Raw genomic sequence first — 21,591 nt, forward strand, 5'->3', positions numbered from 1 at the left:
TCATTGCTTTGTTCTTGTCAACAGTATCTCCGCCATAAGCACTGAATGAATGACAGGTTTTCTGTTGTATCATTGCGCAAGGTAAATAAGAGTGTGACATCTAGTGGAGAGGACCAACGATAAGATTCCCGTTAATCAGATCTTGTTTTAAAAATGTTTGCTAAAATAAATACCGGAAAAGTTCGATTCGCGGCTTTTGAGAATCAATATCGAATCAACGTCATTTAAAAAAAAAAAAAATAATAATTTTTTTTTTTTTTGCCCAGCCCTAATTATGCAATTTGTCAAGCTGCAAAAGCTGTGATTTAATTCAATAAGTAATATGCACTTATTTAATAAATATTAGTGTTATAATTTTACAGAAGTACTGCTTATAATGTTACTCATTTTTTATTTTATAACAAATTATAGTAATATTTCTTATTATAAAACGGATAGTTACGGTCCTTAATTTTGATTGGTTGAGCTACGTTCAAAGCTGTTGTAAATTACACTACAAACACCTTTGTTTACTTCTAACCACTTTGTTGCAACCACAACTGTTTCTGAGGAACTACATTCTTTGGTGGAAGAATACTTTTTTTAATAATATCATTACACTTCTTATTTTGTGAAACCTTACTACATATATAGAATAACCTTTTTATAAAAGCAATAAGCCCCAAGAAGCTGTGGTTTACAGTGAATTTTTAACAGCTAAGGGTTTTAGGCACTCAGCTTTGCGTCGTGTTTAACAATGACCCTTAGCTGTTATAAATACACTGTAAACCACGGCTTCTTGGGGCTTATTACTTTATTTTGTGTAATAATTTATTTTAAAATAATGCTTAAGACAGGTACTATTAATATTTCTGTCATATTACTATATAATCACAAAATATTTTGCCCAAATTATGCAGTCCTATGAATGAAGGCAACAAACCTGGAGCTTTAAAAAAAATACAGACTAACACTTTACAATAAGGTTGATTAGTTAACATTAGTTAAGTACATCTGTTAACATGAGTTAGCATTTATTAATCTTAATGTTTTTTCAGCATTTACTAATGCATTATTCAAATCAAAGTTGTTAACATTCGTTAGTGCACTGTGAACTAACATGAACAAACCATAAAAACTTTATTTTTATTAATGAACATTTTTATTAACAAAGATGAATAAATAATGTAATAAATGTATTTTTCATTGTTCGTTCATGTTAGTTACTACATTAACTACAAATGACACCTTGTTGTAAAATGTTACTGATTTTTTTTCCAAATCATTCAACCCTACTTTTTGTTCACTGTTGGGTCATCTGAAAACACTGGAGACAATTTCATGGTACAAAAACCATTTAATGATGTATCAAAAATGTAAAAATAATGGCCTTACGGCTTGGTCATTTACACAATACCAATATCCCACTAACTGAATTTGTCTTGAAGGCAAACAAGTCAGAGAAAGTCTGGCAAAACTGTATCTTCTTTCATTGGATTCACTCTTCTCAACTCAAGCAAGATCCCTAAACCTCATTAAGAGGAAATTGAATTTTCCCAAACTACTCCCATCCTGTTCTATTCTAACCGAGGGGATTGTCCTCTCGTTTCACCATTATCCTGGCTGTAGTTTTTCCTTTGACAACCAGCGTCTTTGAAGACATATTTCAGTTTGTTTTCTTCTGACTCTTTTTCCTCTGGGGCTCCATCAACTGGACCAGGTTGAAATATATGACGAAGCCCAGAAAATGTAGAAAGGAGAGGATGGAGACCAGCACTGGAAACAAATCGGGGAACTTGGCTGGAGGCTCCAACCACACGCTTATAAAGCTCACCGCTGCCATGGCCGCCAGTGAAAACCAGAACTGTAAAAGACAAAGTGACCACACTTATTACAAGAGAAAAGAAGCGCTGAGACTCAGGTTCATTAGCCCTAGTCAAGTGCTCGGCATGACACGGATCCTTGTAACTTGATGTTTATTTTCCACCCTGTTTCAGGAAGGTGAGTCGAGGTATAAACATTAACATGTCTATTTACGACAGATGGAGTGAAGGATCAGTGGAAGTGCTGGTGTGAGCAACACGACTCCCCAATGAAACACTACCTTCATCGTAGGGCCCCCTTATTTATGTCTCTTGTGTAAATAAATATATCTAGGCAAACCTGTGTTAATGACTCACGCTACACAAATAGCACACCTCCTGGTCTCGAACATTCACGCAAGGAGCTGTTGAAACATTCAGTCCTCAAAAGCGCTAGGAAGAGCATGGGGTCAAGCTAATGTGAAAGTTATGGGCCGTTCAGGTGGGCCAGTGCGCTTAACTGACTTCATCATAAGCATCGATGTCATTAACATCAGTGGTGTGGAGTAACGGGCCGTGACGTCGGTGTTAACTTACTTTCCATTTAATGATCCGGCTGAGGTTGAGTTTTGGGAGCCAGTGTTGAGTGAGTTGGTGATAGAAGCCAAGTCTGAGCGCTTCTTCTGTACTTCTCTCTAAAGCGGAGAGCAGATACAAACTCAGAAAGAGGAACGCCAATGAGGTCACCACGTAAGGCAACAGCAAACCATCCTTTACCAGAAGGGGGAGCATGCTATGGATAAAAAAAAACATGAGTTTTAAAAACAAGCAGAATTCAAGATTATTTATACTTCTGTATTTTTATGATACAGCTGGTGTTCATTTTTATTTTTAAAAAAGCTTCATTAACTCTTTCCCCACCATTGACGGAATTTTCCATGATTATAAGACAACGCTTCTGGCCATTGATAGTATTGTGCGGATTTCCGTTTTTTCACTGGTGTATGGTAAGAGGTGCTATTATGCATCTTCTGAAAAAGTATTGAGCATCTGGATCAAAACGCGTTGAACAAGAAGCAGAAACAAGCTATCACGTATGTAAGTACGTGCATATGTAAAATAATGTGATAACTGTTGGCGCCAATAGCCTTGTGGGCTGCATGGCAACATACAGCGGCGTTTTCACATGGCCCTGATCAGCTCTGCAGACTTGTGCAGTGTAAATAAGGGGTTATCCAAGCTTTAATGGCAAAGAAAGCCCCTACAACCATTGTGTAGTCAATGCTTGTGTAAGCGACCTTATATAAAGAGTGTTTTTTTGAGGTTATAGTACATTAATGAATGATCATGTGACTTATGTATACAAGGTGACCTGTAAATGCGGAAAAGCTGTTTCCATCACAGATCTGCGAAATATTCCTTTTTCAAATTGCCTCATGTGAGCATAAAAACGTTTTTTTTTGTTTCCATTAGGCATATTTTCAATTCACAATTTAAACGGTAATGGAAATGCAGCTAATAAAAAATCTATTGTGAATTGACCATGTTGCCATTAACCGATGTTATGCAACTAAAACGTATTTTTATAGTCGTGGCAATGGATGTTTGTAGATTTACATATATTGCAGCCACTGGAGTTGCTGTAATTTTTAATTGAAGAAGATGCATGTATGTATCCTTAATAAAGCAGCATGGAGAGCTGCTCCTGGAAAGCTTCTAAAACGTGCCGCAATGTGGCTGTTATAAACATAAGCATTAACCAGAGTGGCCGTGATCAGCTCAGGTGGCTGTGTCAGAGCTACAGGCAGGTGAGTTTTAATTAGGGTTGGGGCTGAACTCTGCAGGGCTGTGAATTATAGTACATTAAAGAATGATCATGTGACTTATCTACACCAGGTGACCTGTAAATGTGAAATGCGAAAAATTTGAGATATATGCAAGTTTTTGCAAAATTGCTGTCTCCATTGGCAGTATTTTTAATTCACAATTTCAATTTGTGTAATTTGAAGGGTAATGGAAACGCAGCTAGTGTGTACCAGGATTCATTTCCATTACGTATCCTTTATCCTTCAAACTGCACAAATTGAAACTGCAAATTGAAAATACGGCAAATGGAAACACGTTAATTTTGCAAAAAAACATATTGCATATTAAATAAATATGCTCATATATATCATATTAATAAAAATTAATGGCTAGGGCAGTGGCTGTGACATACGCAAACCTAGCAACATCCATCTCCATGACTTATCGCCAGAGGAAAACATTGGTTAATGGAATTTTTTATTTTTTTTGCCATTTATGAATATTGCAAAAGTTTTGTGCAAATCTGTAATGGAAATGCACCTAATAGCAAGGTGACAAAGATAACGTTTCTAGCATTCGACTGGTCCTGCCATTTCCACACCTTTAAATATAGTAAATATTTCATGTTATGATGTCATTTGCATTAATTTAGTCAATTTTACTCCACTTAAAATTTTACAGTTTACAGTTTTTTCATTTGACAGTTTTTTTGTTTTAGTAAGTTTATTAAAGCCTTATAAAAGGTGAAATTTGAGCTGACTGATGTAACAATCATCTTGTACATTTACAGACACAAATATTTGCACTTATTGGAAAAGCATTGTTTACAGTCAACCAAGATTAATTTATTCTTATGCCAAGTGTCTAAAAATAGCAGGGTGGTCAAGATAAAGTACGCAATATTCTACTTTTCCTGTCATTTCAAAATGGCGGCCTCCAAGAGGGGACACTCTCTGTATAAAAAAAATGTCCTTTAGATTTAATCAGTATTATGTCATATTCAATCATTTCAGTCAGAGTTACTCTGACTAAAATAGCTTATAATTTTAGACTAAAATAAAGTTTTAGTTAATGAAAAAGCAGAATTTAACCGAATACTTTGTATTTTAAACAAAACATGTATAAACTGTTTCAAATTAAAATGGTTAATCACAATGACGCACATTTTCCGGCAGGTCTTCACTGTTGCTCATAAAACATTTTCCGTAACTTGCGTTGATAAAATTAACATATAGGCAATGTATTTAGCCTCACATAAGTATATTAGACATGGAAGTAAACTTTTAGCTAACTAGCTTAGACATTTGGCTGAAAAACAATAATTTGCACACCAACCATATCATGAATAATACAGCTATTGAGAAAGTGTTGACAAAATAAAACAATCTTTGTGTTAGCAGAATAGGTCATGACGCAGAAAAAAACAATACTAGCTGTGAATTTTGATGGCGCAACATTTCGCCCATAATGAGCAGAAAGTGTGCAAATGAATGGTGTGCGTTTGGGACATAGAAAACTGTGGCAATCTGTTGTCTCTGTATGTTCTTGTGGATATTTTCCCTAATAGTACAACAATTACTCTATCATAGAATATAATTCGATTATCTTCCATAACAAAGAACATCATGTCTTCAGCTAAAAAACATAAATATGCAGCATTAAAACAGTTTTGTGGCATCAGGCAGTGTGATTTCAGAGAATGCTGGGTTGTGTTTACACAAAGGGGTCTTAGTTTAATGGTATGTGGGCTATGTCATGTAATCCAGTGATATCCTTACACTAAACCATGCACACAACAATTAGTGAGGACAGCTGGGACTCCCCTATCGGCTACTGCTCTTCCTCTCACAATATAGTCATCTGCTTCTTAACCATAAGGATTAATTTATTTATAGTATGCGATTTTAATTTAGTAACACATGCTGCTTGGTATCTTACCTGAAAGTAGATGTTAGTAGAAACCAAATGGCGATCAGAGGTATTTCGTTGATGACAAGGCAAACTGGCCTGTAAAACATATATGACTTTTAAGACTATATTTACAACATTACAGATGTGTTTATATGATACCAATGCTATAATTATGTAGTTGAGAGGGCAAGGACTAGGTATCAGTGTCATCTCTCTTCAGTGTTCTAGCAACTACACATCGTCTATCAGCTAACTTTTAAAGGGTCATCGGATGTTCACTTTTACATGTTGTTTGAACATAAGAACATAACATTGGCCGTGTGTGTACACAAACACTCTATAATGATAAAAATTCACACAGTGGTTTTTATTTAATCTGTAATAATAATTTCCCCTATCCACTCGCACGATAGATTGATTGACTGGTCGTCTTACCTTAGACCAAAGTCCCTTTAAGGCAAGTCATTTCACTCTGCGGCCATCTTTGAAACGCCTCTTGGGCAGACAAGTGCAGCTCCTGTCTCTTTTAATGGGGAAACATCAAATTCTCCAAAACTGTTCACCAAGCTTACGATTAAATTTTATATTTGAAATCCCCAATGAAATCCGACAAGACCTGCCTCATAAACATTGCTCCAATAGCGTTAAAAAAGCTTATTTTTCAGGCTAGATCAGCCAGTGCGCATGCGCAGTACTGAGCACACGTCTCAGAACTCTGTGCAGTGATGCGCTGACTTTACTAATTAACGACTGGCCCTTTCATTAAGGCGGCGGGGCTTCACGACCACAATGAGCGTTGCATCTTTCCCCATTCAAAACTATACGAGTGACAAGTCTTGGGGTATTCTATAGACTTTGCCTTAGACCCGCCCTGAATGAGCTGTAACAGTCCGATCTCCATTGTTTGGATGCCGGAACTGGGATGTAGACAAGAATGGCTCCTAAGCGATTGAGGTGTTCTGTTGTTGGATGTAATAATGAACACAGTGGTCGTCATTTATTCCCGACATCTGAGCCGCTGAAGATGCAGTGGATGACTTTTGTTTGTGAAGAGAATGCGCCTCCATATCTACATAAATGCGTCTATGTTCGCGTGAATCATTCGTGGTCCAGCTTCACTTACGGCAGATGTGATTATTAGGGTTATATCATAAATCTTTGCAATCATGTTTCCTAATAACATGCTAGTTAGCAAGTTTCATGGCTAAATGCAGCTAAAGTAAACCGGCTCGTCACTCCACAGAGAGAAGAGAGGGGCGGGGTGAGCAGAGCTCATTAACATTTAAAGCAATGTCAACCCGAACAGGTCGATTTTTGCAGAGCTAATTTTGACAAGGTAAAAAGCGTGTTTTTACACTACCATTGAGAAATTTTAACCAAAGCATGTTATAGACTTTCATTAAGACCCTAAAAAAAAAATCATATCAACTTGGGCATCCGATGACCCCTTTAACATCCAATAGAAAACCCTTAAAGGGAACCCCGGATATTAAAACTTGTATGCCTTAATATGACATAAATGAGGTATCTTATTGAAATATGTGGTAGAAAACCCATTAAAGATTTATGTTATTTAAAAAATGTCAAATGGTGAGCTACTGGTGCTACCTGTTGCTATTTTTACCACAAAATACAATACAACATTGTGCGGCTTTTGGTTGTAATTTTCATTTGAAGGGCAACAAAAGAAGTGATTTAAGTCTTTGAACATGTCTTTGGATTAATTAAACCTCCTAAAGTCCCACGTCTTTGTTCTGTCCACTTTAGCCCTGATGCCTTTAAGGCTTTTAGTAGACCACAGCTACTGAAAGAGCTTACAAACGGCAGAGACAAGAAACCCTAGATGCCATCCTGACAGGATGTAAACATGCCGACACTTGTCATGATGCCGCAGCTACTAAAGAAGTTTCTCAGTGCATATTTCACTTGATATCAGGGGGTGATTAGACTCATCGTGGGGAAAAAAATTGATGGTACGGCATTTGATTTAAGCCTATGCTTATATCCATTGCCACCTATAAGCTTTTTCTGTAGCTGTGGTCTTCGTATCAGTATTTCATTTTCCAAATTTATGTTGTGGTAAAAATATCAACACAGCGTGAGTGCAACCATTTGATGTCATGGAAATAATGTATGTATAAATATGTATAAAACAATGCAGATTTTTAAAATAATGTAAATCTTTCATGTTTTTTTTCTACTACATATTTCAGTAAGAGACATGTGATTATGCGTCTGATAAATTATATAAAAGTTTTGTTTTTGTAATTGGATCATGAGTGTGAATTATATTCTGCTGCTTACAAGGCTGCTAGAAGGATAGACTTCTCATGGACTTGGAAGGAGAAGAGGAAAAAAGCCAGGGAGGAGTTCACCTATAGTACAAGCAGATCAGGGGAGTCAGTGGTCAAAAATACAAGTCGTTGAACTGTCAAAGACAAACATAATCATGACACCACTTACCAAGGCAAGCTTAAACTGCCACAGAGTGGGTTTGGACAACAGTTTTAAAGATGAAGGCAAGTTGAACAACAGAGTAAGAGCAAAACTGAAAGACAAAAGAAAAAATGGTTTGAATATATCCATACATTAATAACAGATTTACTATACACACAAACGGAGCAGAGAAATCCGATCAAGAGGCCCTGTTGCCAAAGCCCGTAATCTATCCCATGGAACTAGAGGACGCGGCTGCCTGATCTTTTTATACATCCTCACAGTCAACAAGAAAGATCCCAGCATGCAGGAAATGCATGAGATTCAGGGATGGCCTGTTGAGCACTCACAGAATTACTTGAACCCCTCTATCATCATTCTCTTGGAGGAAAATGACCCTGTAAGAGATGAATGACCCTAGCGGGACAAGAATGTGGTTCACCTTTTTAGCAGAAAGTGAAGCTGGAATTATAATAAACTTTCGAATTCATGAAAATGTTCATATTTTCAAGAAAAAAAATGTATACGTGCTCCGACCCCATGTAAATGGTGCATAAAATGTTCAGTGTTCTTTTTGGCAAACTGATGACACTGCATTTTGATGCACTACGATAAAATTTCACAAGTTTATGTGCCCTGTGTTCATCTTTGCTCATCACTGTTACTTTTTACCCAGCTGTCCAATCAATGGATGTGGGGAAAATGTGGAGCGCATAAAGCTCTCAGCAGCATGGGGGTGTCACTAATGCTGGGTGCACACTGCACGACTTTCGCCACGATTTTTACTTCCTGATAATGTACTCACCCCTATGTCATCCAAGATGTTCATGTCTTTCTTCAGTCGAAAGGTTTTTGAGGAAAACATTCCAGGATTTTTCTCCATATAGTGGACTTCAATGGGAGCCAACGGCTTGAAGGTCCAAATTACAGTTTTAGTGCAGCTTCAAAAAGCTCTACATGTGGGGCCCTATGAAATCTGTTTTTTTGTTTTGGTTTTTTTTCCCCAAATTTTGTTTTTTTCCATTTTAATTTTTCTATATTCCGTTTTATTTATTCTTACAATAGTCTTGTGAAGTGTTTATTTTTCTCAGAAATTCTGTTACGTATTTGCATTTTTCTGATTATAAAATGAAGGCATAAAGCATTCATTTCATTGATCTTTAAATTAATGAAAATTAAAAAAACATATTTTTGGTAAATAAAGGTGAGTTGCTATTACAATTAAAACACCGAAGAAATATATGATTATTCCTTAAAAAAAAGTTTTTAATAATTTAATAGTAGTTGTAGTATTCCGTACATTCTGCTGAACAATAGTAATATATTTCTGTCACAATGTCTTCATACTAAACCAAACTTTTATTTTGACAGGTTGCCATGAATACCTTTAAATTTCCATGTATAAGATGTGATGATAGTTTTACTCAAATGAAATGGTAAAATACTCATGAAGTGATTCTCAGAGCAGTATTCATGTCCTCATTTAGTGAGACGGCAGACGCTATTACCGCAAGTGTCACTCGTGCATCAGTGCGAGTAACCTAGTAAACAGCCGCGCATCTGCGTTATTCATTAACACAGAGACACGCAGAATTCATATTTAAATAGTAATTTTGTGGCTTAATGCTTACAAATATTAGTCCATATCGTGATTTGATTCAAGTGTAATGACCTGATTTTGATTAATTCATCCTTGACAAATTCCGTGACATTCCGCGTTAAACTGTAAATTACATTTTTATGACTGGATTCCGCGATTTCGCATTACCAACCCTGTGTTTATAAAGTGAATGTGCAAAGGAAGTTTAATGCCCTTTACAAATAAAGGTAAAACAACTATGTCGGACGATTTAGGAAGTCGCCCTACCCTACCTTTTTGAACTGAAGTACACAAACGGAGAACTAACCACGCTTGACCTTTCCAACATGATTACATAATGCATGAATCATAGACGCGCATTGCAGAGCTAGTGCAAGACAAGCATTTGTTGTTAAAGTATAGAATTATTATTTTTTCTTTAGAAACTGACCTAGATAAGACCCTTATGCCTCGGCTGGGATTGTGTAGAGCCCTTTGAAGCTGCATTTAAATTGCAATTTGGACCTTTAACCCACTGGCCACCAATGAAGTCCGTTACATGGAGAAAAATCCTGTAATGTTTTCCTCAAAAACCTTAATTTCTTTACGACTGAAGAAAGAAAGACATTAACATCTTTGATTACATGGGGGAGAGTAAATGATTAGGACATTTTTATTCCTTGAAGTGAACTAATCCTTTAAGTTATCCTTGAATCACTTCTCAGGTGTGTTTACTTTTGAAACGTAGTTTGTAGACAAGACATTTTCACACTGAACCTATTTTTTTTGTGTCTTTTAACAGTCATATCCATTTGCTTATACAACTATATGAAAAGGTAAACTCTGAGCTGACCGATGTCGCAGTCGTATTGTACATATACTGACACTTAGTGGTCTGGATGTAACATCATGCAAACTTTTACATTTAGTAGAAATTCATTATTTACATTTAGCCATGATTCATTTATTCTGCAAACGGAAATGTACAATAATAGCTGTTAACCAAGATAAAGTGCTCAGTATTTAGATCGTCTTGTCATTTCAAAATGGCTGGCCCCATGATGGGACCAATTCTGTTTTAAAAAACAGGTTTTATTAGGCTACTTATATAAGTTGTGGCATTATCTCACATGAATTTGAAACATATTTTAAAAATCTTATTTGTGTAAAACTTTTTTATGAGGAAAACACAACCTTTAAACCAGACCAGTGAGAAACTTAATTACTGACCCTGCAAAAATAGACTAAACAAAGACAAAAAAAAAAAAAATCGTAAGTTGAATAGTTCAATAATCTTGACCAAGCCCTTGCACCTGCAGATTAGTGTCCACATATCAGTATCTCAAAATCTCTGCGATGTCATTAACTACCCATAATCCCACTGTGCCCTCCATTATAATGAGATGGGTTTCGCAAACACGGTAAGAGGGAATATACTGAGAAAGATTTTGAGGCGGAGATACATAAAGAGACAATGGAAAAGGAGAAAGGGTGACGGGTAAATGGATGGTGAAGGATTACCTGAGGAACAGCTGAGTCTCTCTGGACAGCAGGGTCTTGATCTTTATCAGCACATTCAAGCTGCACCATGTGTTAGCCACTTTATCCTGTCAACAAACACATGCTGTCAAAGTCACTAAACTAATGCGCTCCGGACAGAATGACACAATGAGAACGAATGATACACTGACCGCTAGGTCAGTTTTCAAGTTCCTTTTGAACAGTTGTTTCAGCTAGTGTAAATTCAGGGGTGTCAACTCAATGTACATTAAGGGCCAGAATGAACATAAGTTCACCTTTAACTTCATTCTTTAAATAACCAATATTGGGGAAAAACAAAAGTGAGTTCATTTAAATGCATGCAAATGCCTTTAGATTACATATACATTCAAAGAGTTAAAATGGTAACACTTTACAATATGGTGTCATTTGTTAACATTAGTTAATGTATTAACTAACATGAACGAACAATGAACAGTACATTTATTACACTATTTATTAATCTTTGTTAATGTTAGTTAATAAAAAGTCATTCATTGTTCAAGTTAGTTCTCAGTGCATTAACTAATGTTAAAAAACTTGTGACTTTAATAATGCATTAATAAATGCTGAAATTAACATTAACTAAGAGTAATGTATGCTGTAGAAGTGTTGTTCATTCTTAGTTCATGTTAACTAATGTACTTAACTAATGAACGTGTAAAGTGTTACCGTTAAATATAGTGAATATTACACAACGTATCACACATCAATACTGACAATATAAAGAAACAGCATGCACTGCTCTTAATAACTGTAATAAGCAACCTAAAATCTTGAAGAAAATATTGAAGATAATATTTTGTTAACTTCCTGTAATAAGTAAGCTTCTGTTGCTAAAAATATATTATTATGAATATATCAAGCCAAAATGATAAAAGGACACAAGTGATTTTTTTTTTTTTTTTTATATAAATATCCCAAGCTATACTGGGCCTCAATGTTGTTTTAGTATTAATTATACACTATAATTAATTACAGTATTTATATATATTTTATTAATATTTCATATTTTAATATGAATCACTTTAATTTTAGCGTTAGTAATTTGGTTATGTATTTCTATTATTTTAATTAGTTTGTTTTAATATTTCTGCATAGCTTTATTTTTAGTCAATTTAGTATTTCATTGTTAGTAGTTCAGTAGTTCATTTCTCATTTAAGTTTATTTAAGATAGATTTATTTATTTACTTTTTTTTTTTGTAGAATTTGTATATACTTTTTAAAAATATTTTTTATTTTCTAATATTCTAATATTTTTATTAGATTTATATTTGTTAGCATTTGTTAATGTATTGACTAACATGAATAAAGCATGAACAATACATTTATTACAATATTTATTAATCTGTAGTTAATGAAAATACAGTCGTTCATTGTTCATGTTAATTCACAGTGCATTAACTAATGCTCACAAACACAATTTGTGATTTTAATAATGAATTAAAAATTAACATTAAGATTAATAAATGCTGTAGAAGTATTGTTCATTCTTAGTTCATGTTATCTAAAGTATATAACTAATTGCAACTAATGAACCTTATTGTAAACCGTTAATGATTTGGTAAATTGAAACAGCACTGTTTCTAGAGCCTTGAGATTTCATAAAACTAGTGTATGAAATTATTCAGCCACAAAGGTTAAAGTGAAGGATTTGTTTCTTGTTTGTTTTCAATAATGCTGCAGCTCCAGAAAATATCCTTTTCTCAAATAACCACAAATTTACGATCAAGCTTACAAAATTAGCATTAACATATAAGGTAAGTATCTTTAAATGGTATGTGGCTTTTGAAGAGAAAGCACATAAGTGGCATTACTCGGCGTAATCATTTCCCAACTGAAAGCGCAATAAAAATTCCTGTGGGCATTCTTGGGGGGCATTGGTACAAAGGGCAAGGGTAAGGTATCATACTCCCATTAATTTTCCCGTCAAGTAACCGTGATGTCAAAAAAAGCTATGCACTTATTTGTAAACTTATGGACGCAGGGTTAAATGACTGTCTTAATGCATACCAAGGACATTAATAATGTCACCGAGGTTGCAAAGACACTGGTTTTACCACACACAGAAGACCAAATTGCACCCTTTAGGAAACCGATCCGTTCCGAGTGCCCAATGACCTTTCTGCTGGGGTACCGACATGTGATTCCTCAAAGACTGGTGGCCTTTAACAGTTGTGCAACAACAGAATTAGTAAATGTTATGAAAGTTTCAGCCCTGCTTCTGAGAAATTCTCCATAGTGCTCACTCCTCGAAAACACAGCTGCTGCCTTTCACAGCTGCGTGAAGACGAGTGGATGCTACAGCTGAAGATGAGACCCACTTTGAAAAATGTCTGGGTGGTTTTTGTCTATACAGTGAAAGTCAATGAGGTCCACTGACAACTGTCAAACCACTGACTTTCATTGTGTGGTCCAAAAAAAAAAAAAAAACGTGTTCCAACTAGCTAAGATGTTAAGACAACTAACAGATCTTCCATACTTGCCTATTTGATTAATCTCAGTACATTAAGACTAAAACGTTACAGTTGAAGTCAAAAGTTTACATACACCTTGCAGAATCTGAAAAATGTTACTTATTTTACCAAAATAAGAGGGATCACACAAAATGCATGTTATTTTTTATTTAGTACTGACCTGAATTAGATATTTCACATAAAAGACATTTACATATAGTCCAAGAGAAAATAATAGTTGAATTTATAAAAATGACCCTGTTCAAAAGTTTACATACACTTGATTCTTAATACTGTGTTGTTACCTGAATGATCCACAGCTGTGTTTTTTGTTTAGTGATAGTTGTTCATGAGTCCCTTAAGAGTCCTGAACAGTTAAACTGCCTGCTGTTCTTCAGAAAAATCCTTCAGGTCACACCAAAACTTTGGTTTTAGGCATTTTTGTCTATTTTTATTCATCTTTTCACACTGAGGACAACTGAGGGACTCATATGCAACTATTACAGAAGGTTCAAACGCTCACTGATGTGTCAGAAGGAAACATGATGTGTCAAAACTTTTTTGAATTTGAAGATCAGGGTAAATTTAACTTATTTTGTCTTCTGGGAAACATGTAAGTATCTTCAGTAGCTTCTGAAGGCCAGTACTAAATGTAGAAAATATGATATTTAGGCAAAATAAGAAAAATGTACACATCTTTATTCTGTTCAAAAGTTTACACCCCTGACTTTTAATACATTGTTTTTTTTTCTGGAGCATCAGTGAGCATTTGAAACTTTTGTAATAGTTGCGTATGAGTCCCTCAGTTGTCCTCATTGTGAAAAGATGGATCTTAAAATGATACAGTCATTGTTGGAAAGGTTTAAATACGCAAAAATGCTGAAAAACCAAAGAATTTGTGTGACCTAAAGGATTTTTCTGAAGAACAGCAGGCAGTTTAACTGTTCAGGACAAACAAGGGACTCACAAACAGCTATCACTAACCAAAAAAAACACACAGCTGTGGATCATTCAGGTAACAACACAGTATAAATAATCTATGAATCTATAAAGAATCTATAAACTTAATAAATTACTTTCTCTTGGACTATATGTAAACATCTTTTATGTGAAATATCTTGTTCAGGTCAGTACTAAATAAAAAAAGTAACATGCTTTTGGTATGATCCCTCTTATTTCGGTAAAATTATTAACATTTTGCAGATTTTGTAGGATGTATGTAAACTTTTGACTTCAACTGTATGTCAAAATTAGCAAATAACCTATTATCTAATTAAGTGCACACTAACTTGTAAACATTTCCAGAACATAAATCTTAACACTTGATATAGCCAGGTTCAAAATATTGTTTCATTCTGTAGACATATTAAAGTTTAAAAAATGCATCGTGGTACTCTTCTGAACCTGCTGCGAAGACTGACACAGAAGAGAAGAAATTGCCGAATAAAGTCGTTATTTTTTATTTCTTTCCGCGCAAGTATTCTCGTAGCTTCATAAAATTAAATTTGAACCACTGATGTCACATGGACTATTTTAACAATGTCCTTACTACCTTTCTAAACCATGAACGTGTCAGTTGTGTTTCTGTCTATGCAGGGTCAAAAAGCTCTCAGATTTCATTAAAATAATTTTAATATATATTCCAAAGATGAACGAAGATCTTACAGGTTTGGAACAACATGAGGGTGAACTATCCCTTTAAATGTGAATTCTGGATTTTTTCTTTCCAGTAGTCTGAAAGAAGACATGTTATGGAAGCAAAATTAGTCTAAAATCAAAAAAAAAAAAGGTTTTGTCTATAGTGTCAACCCTAATTTTATTTTTTAAAATAGCACTGCATACAAATATCACCTAGCTTTACCATCCTCTGATGTATACATGATAGCAACAGCCAAGACTCGCTTAGTGCTCCCTCCGTCACAAATGCTCAAGGCTCTAGGTTAGAATTACTCACACCTTGTGTATTATGTTAGCCTCATGTCAGGCAAACGCATGATATATTCCGGGCCCTGAGCCCCGCAGAATTTTCAATTACTTCTCACAACACAGCTACTTTGACAACAGGGTTTTTGGGCGCATTTCAAAAGCAAGCCGCAGTACTTGTACACCATGTATTTCAGTATTGACTTACAAAAGAGATCATAGCTGGCTTTAGACAACGAACAGGACACAGCTCTGGTTTTCCAATAAACTCAATGTGAGACCCTTGTTTACTAATCAGATCTAAAGGATAAACCTGCAGTGGACACAAGGGGTTTTATTGAGGTAATCTATGACTACAGAAAGATCTGACTGACAAGATGTGCATTAAGTCTTCGATTTGCATTAATATCACAGATCCAGAATTGTACAATGTTTACAGTTTACTGTATGTATCTACATAGGATTCTGGCTACAGTGTATTTATGCATTCATGCATGCATACAAGGAAAAATGTAATGCATGTGGATAAGGATTTCAAGGGCATTTCCAAGCCGACCCTGCATTGGAAATTTTATAGCAGGCAAGCACAGAGCTGAATAAGCATCACAAGCATCACACTGTAATGATGTGTTTAAAACTCACTCCTTAAGCAATACATATGTCTGATTTACATACATTTTACCTCAGTGTTTTACATAAGTAAAGCTCAAAGCCCAATACCCAATTGTGCAAATACTGTTGTGAATGTTAGCAAATAGTAAACATGTATTTCTCAATTTTCAAGGCAAACATGAGTTCAAGAGAATCAAATTAATTTAAAGGAACCTATTTAGATACACTTAAAGGAGTTAGCAATAGATGATTTGTGATGACGCATATACGAATTACCTCAAATAAACCCCGATCGACGGGAAAAAGGCGATGAAGAACTTGTAGAGGTTGTTTGGGGTCAGACAGAAACGGCATCCAGCAGAGGGCAAAGGTCACCAGTACAGTCAATGAAATCTTGGCCAAATTAAAAAATCTGGGTACACAAAAATTCAACAATATATTTTGGTTAAACATTTTTCTTTTAGTTTTTTTCCTGTGAACATAAAAACATTTGTAACATATTAAGTCATTTTGTTTCATCCAGGGTTGACATTGTATGCTATCCTAACAATTCAAATCTCGAAGTGTGTTACACATTAAAAAAAAATCCATAATTAATGGGTCATAAATCAGTTCACTTGACTACTTGAGTAGAGACAACATACTCTCACAGTTTTTCGGTGTACTGTATACTGGAGCAACTAACACCTCTCAGCTGTAGATATACAGTTGCACACACAGGCATAGCAGGGAGGGTCAGGCATGGCCAGAGAGTCATCTGGACATGTCTCTTCCCAGGCAAACTAATCCACCGATGCATCTGCCTCCAAATGCCCTTGGTACATTGTTACTAAATCAACAAATGCAAGCAAAGAGCAGAGTGCTTACACTGGGACTGCCTGTAGGACTGGTGTAAAAATGCATCTAACTTGCATACTTAAAAGTCAAATTGAACAGCAAAAGATAATTTAAAATTCCATGTGTAGTAGTGAAACACCAAATGATGAACGTTAAGGATTTGTTATTCTCAGGCATAAATCAGGCTATGATGCTTTCAGCTGGACACTTGCAGCTAAAGCTGAAATTAGCAATGTCAACAGATTTGTTAAATTAACTGTGAGCGATTAACGGGGCTTTTTCACTTGTAATAATAATTCATACTTGCTGAGATTTGCTAATAACTCAGGTTTAGTCACGAAAAAACTACCAAAAGATTTTACTTTAGATCCTGTTTTTGTTTCATTGATAATATATATATATATATCTACAGAACTGGTCCAAAGTCAGAGATGGAAATGTCTTTTAACATATTTTTCCAAAAAAATTGTATGTACGCAAATTGTATAATATCCAAGGTACATATTTCTAGTAATTGTGCAGTTAATTCTCAAATTGTATTTTAGAAATTTTGAAATATTTGTCCTCTCCCCGAATTTGTCACTACCGAAAAAAAGTAATAATTTAATTAGAAGGGTTATATTGACCTATTAAAATTTTGCTTAGATTGTAAATACATATTTTTTGCTATTTTATTAATTTCTTCAGAGGCAAATCCATAACTTAAATTTTTAACAGTATTTCAAGCATAATTTATGAGATTTGTTGTGTGTTAAATCCTATTTTTTTTGTTTGAATATACATTGAACCGAAAACTATCATAACATCTTGGTTGATAATTCAGTATACTTTATTTTTGACAAAGCATCCCATGTTTTGGTAGTGACTGCACATTTTAGGTAGTAACAGTAATGCTTTGGTAGCAATGACATCACATTACAAAAAATTGCATAACTGTACTAAAATTTAGTTTATTTCCCACAAATATGAGGATTATGTGTCACCTTTTTTCACTACGGAACAATGATGACATTTTTCAGTAGTGACAATTCTATGGGATAACACCCAAAAACAGATGTTTCGGTAGTGACAATTTTAGATATTTTTGAACCTAGTTCAAGAAGCTAATCAGCAAATGGTTAGCTTGCACAGTTCTGAACAGTGGTATACATATAAAAACGATATGTTATGGAATAACTCCCAATATCATGTCAAAAGCCTATAACTGGTCTCCTAAAATGTCAAGAATTGGCAAGCCAACTTTTATTACACTGAGTTTTGTACCTTCTGGAATCTCTTGAGGTCTGCTTAAATAACCCAGTTAACTAATTTTAACACATTATTGTATTATTGAAATCAACATTAAAAAAAATAACCTCACCCTCGTCCAGTCAAGCCCTGTTTGATGCACTTGCCCAGGAGGTAGCAGAAGAAAGGCAGTGAGTGGTACAATTCCATTTGCTTGTAATTGAGAGCCAAAGTGAAGGCCAAGGAACCAAACAGATCCCAGCCCAAACCAAGTCCCACAATCCCCCATAGAGCCAGACCCAGGCTCACACTGTTATATCTGAAACTTCAGTTAAAGACTATGCACATGCTGTTCTTTCTGGATTTTAAACTCTTTATATAACTGTAGATAGCTTAAATGAAATAAATACCATAGCAATTGAGGTAAAAGTTAAAGGATACTGAAAATGACCGTAGTCAATAAGTATAAGTCCCGGATAAAGAAGGATGCATAGAGCTGTGGCGACCTATGAGAACAAAATGATACATTTTGACCAAATCAAAGCATGTTAGTAATTACAAATACAATTTAACACACTACCAGTTCAAGGGCAGTCATTTAGCTACCTTTTGTTTAGATGACCCATCGCAAAAGTAGAAGCAGTAAAGCAAAACCGCTGGAATGTAGATCAAAATATCTGTAAAAAGAACTGTCGGGACGTGGAAGATTAATATGCATGAACATAAAAATGTCTCCTATGTCAACAGGGATTTACATCATCTACGTATAGCTAGATGTAACCATATGACTGTGTAGACTTTCATAACTGTAAATAGTTTACAAAATTATTCAAAGCACTTAAATGCAGCGATCTGAATGCACTCATTAAAATTAATATTTAAAGTTTATTTACATATTATAGATTAGCAATTAAAAAATAATGATCGATGAGTAATTTATCAGAAAACAAGTGTATCTGAGTAGTTCCATACAAAAAACAAGCATATATTTTAATTTTAAAAACATTAATACATCCCTATTTCTGCACTAGTGCATAATCAATATCATATTTAGAAGGAGTTTTTGGTCAGTCTGCTGACTGGTAACTATAATCAAGGAAGCTTTATTAGAAATGAAGTGAACAAAAGTTTATAAGAGGTTTTACGCCTTTCATAATTTTAGTATTTCTGCAAATTCATATACTGTAGTTAAGAAATCAAACTGACATCTAAAATATTTTAAATAAATGAATTATTGACATCAATACCTACCAGTGGCCCTCATGAACAACTTATGTGAGTGGCTTTCATAGCCTCTAGATGCATACAACTCTACCCATTCAGGATTGAGCAGCTTTGCTCTATAAAAAAAACACCACACAAATAACAAATAAAGTCATCACCATCAAACCATGTTCAGCTTATTAAAAAAATGCTGTCCCATGTAAAGAACACTTACACATATGCACACACCAGACTGTGATATGCTGTCAGAGGGGGATAATCAAGACCCCAGTAGTTCAAATCATTATTTGTAGTATTGAAGTACCTAGTTTGGGAGAAAAATAAAACTTAGGCCACATTCATATAAGGCATTGGCCTTATGAATAGAATACTGTGACATTCAATTTATACAAATTATAAAGAGGGGAGCTTCAGCAGTGTTGGTTTACTTTAAAGAAGAATGAGACTAACCATTCATGAACAGGTAGATTGTAAGTCACTTCTTGCCAGTGTCTCTGTGCCTCATAGTCCCCAAACATTGGCGGTTTACCTGCACCTATTCCATTAAATAACATGCAGAACAGTATGATTTATTAATTACAAAAAATGCAAATGTATAAGGTACAATACTCATCATGTATAACATTCTTTCACGAATAATATATTTCCCCCTTGATTGTCGTTTTAGGTGAGCTGATTTTGCTTATTTACAGAATGAGCTGCTCCAAGCACATGCCACTGACTTTGACGTGTCAATACTGATCTTACACAAACCAGTGGTTCACTAAAAACCAACCTGAGTAGGAATGGAAAGACACCGCCCATCTCGACGTTAAACCGAGCAGCACGCACAGTGAAATAAGGCTCAAGTTCTCCATGTCTGGTAGGCTTCAAGACTTTTGATTCAAAAATCATAAATCTGCAACATCGCTCATGCTTTCCTACAGAACCGGCAGAGATTCTCTTCCTGAAACAATACGTCAGCGGAGTGGCGCTTAGTGATGACATCACACATTAGCACGTGGTTTTGAAGTGATTGAACAGGTTTGAGCGTGAAAAGCATGAAAATGTTGGTAGTAAATAAGTTCGGACTAAAGTATTAAAGTGCAATAAGTAAAGATGTTGCTAGATGTCCTAAATATATAAACGGTGATCAAATAATGGACCTTCTGTGGAGCATCACCAGGTAAAGACGCTGAATGAACTGCCTTTTGCCTAATTATGAAAACTATGAACGAGATTATGAAGGAATGAGAGAAAAAAAAAAGATTTGTTTATGTTCAACTACATCCAAAATAAAAGGGCAGTAGGGTACCAATTATGTATCACATGACGAACTATTTTGATTTCTAATCAAAGTTTTTCTAAAAACTATTTAAAATGTAGTTAGTACACATTACAGACATTTTGTTTATTTTTAAAACTACTTATAGAAACACAAACAGAATTTTTGTAATTTGTCCTTTTTTTAAAAAAAATATTTCAGAATATGCTCACCATGTTTTTTTTAAGCATTCTAGCATTACTTGTTTGTTGCCTTGTTAGCCTAACGATTTTGGCCACGTTTCAGAAGTGACAACCGTATTTAAATACGGGAGTGAATCCTACCTTTCCATGTGTGTAAGGAACAGCAGTCACTCCTGCATTTGTTACCATAGCAACATTTTGGCGTCTTGCAGGTGTGAATAAGAATTTAGCTTTTTGGTATCAGCAATTTTTTGGTTAAAAACTCTCTTTGTCCGTCGGTTTTAACTAATCTACCGCTGACATACGTGCTATATGTTTTGTTTATGGAGGCTGCTTTAGAGAGCTTTGTCTTGCAGTGATGCTATGCCCTCATTGCAAGCCCTTGGCATGTTGTTTGGTTTTAGGTCATAAAGCTTTAAAAACTTTATGGACTTAATAAAGTGGTTTGTTAAGTACATATATATTTTATGTTTTATATATATATATATTATGTTTTTTTCTTGTTTATTTATATTTTCATATTAAAATAATATGGAAAGACTCACCTATTTGCAATGTCAAGAAGCAAAATTAGCTGTTTTGTACAGCTGAAAATAACTGGAAGGATGAGACCGGAAGCCACACCCATAAAATTTATAAACGGCCGCGCCCGCTCTTACGGGAAGAAAAGGGTGGATAGAAAATATTTAAAGTAGACAATAAAATCAAATGTAACTTCATCAAATTAAAAAACAATTCGTTAGTTTATTATTTCTTTGTGCTATTTATAAATTGCATTGTCCCATCAATTTTTAATTTACTCAGATATCCAGC

General features: G+C 34.9%; 1 protein-coding gene across 3 annotated transcripts; it reads right to left on the reverse strand.

The window, feature by feature from the left end:
- Window positions 1-1,325: 1,325 nt before the first annotated feature.
- Window positions 1,326-21,388, reverse strand: alg6 (ALG6 alpha-1,3-glucosyltransferase). 3 transcript variants are annotated; one of them, XM_051113196.1, is made up of 15 exons: window positions 20,108-20,311; window positions 19,783-19,867; window positions 19,547-19,636; window positions 19,360-19,448; window positions 18,715-18,797; window positions 18,550-18,614; window positions 18,242-18,427; window positions 16,321-16,456; window positions 11,035-11,120; window positions 7,962-8,046; window positions 7,803-7,873; window positions 5,526-5,594; window positions 2,559-2,574; window positions 2,379-2,476; window positions 1,663-1,843 (listed from the first exon to the last, which is right to left on the reverse strand). In XM_051113196.1, the coding sequence occupies exons 1-15, from the start codon at window positions 20,187-20,189 to the stop codon at window positions 1,810-1,812; spliced, it is 1,275 nt and encodes a 424-aa protein (XP_050969153.1). In that variant the 5' UTR covers window positions 20,190-20,311; the 3' UTR covers window positions 1,663-1,809. The 3 variants fall into 3 exon arrangements, with proteins under 3 accessions (XP_050969152.1, XP_050969151.1, XP_050969153.1); XM_051113195.1 differs by lacking the exon at window positions 20,108-20,311 and adding an exon at window positions 21,324-21,388 and having other exon boundaries at window positions 1,326-1,843; window positions 2,379-2,574; XM_051113194.1 differs by having other exon boundaries at window positions 1,326-1,843; window positions 2,379-2,574; window positions 20,108-20,310.
- Window positions 21,389-21,591: the final 203 nt, after the last annotated feature.

The sequence above is a fragment of the Labeo rohita genome, chromosome 6 (genome assembly GCF_022985175.1).
Source record: "Labeo rohita strain BAU-BD-2019 chromosome 6, IGBB_LRoh.1.0, whole genome shotgun sequence".
NCBI lineage: Eukaryota > Metazoa > Chordata > Actinopteri > Cypriniformes > Cyprinidae > Labeo > Labeo rohita.

Bases quoted from the DNA above. Each gene is read 5' to 3' on its own strand.
- alg6 (XM_051113194.1), bottom strand. From the start codon at position 20,189: ATGGAGAACTTGAGCCTTATTTCACTGTGCGTGCTGCTCGGTTTAACG. The intron at 18,428-18,549 runs GTATCCTTTAAC...CTGAAGTTTCAG, and splicing joins ATTGACTACGGTCATTTTCA to ATATAACAGTGTGAGCCTGG. The intron at 2,575-5,525 runs GTAAGATACCAA...TTTTATCCATAG, and splicing joins CTACTAACATCTACTTTCAG to CATGCTCCCCCTTCTGGTAA.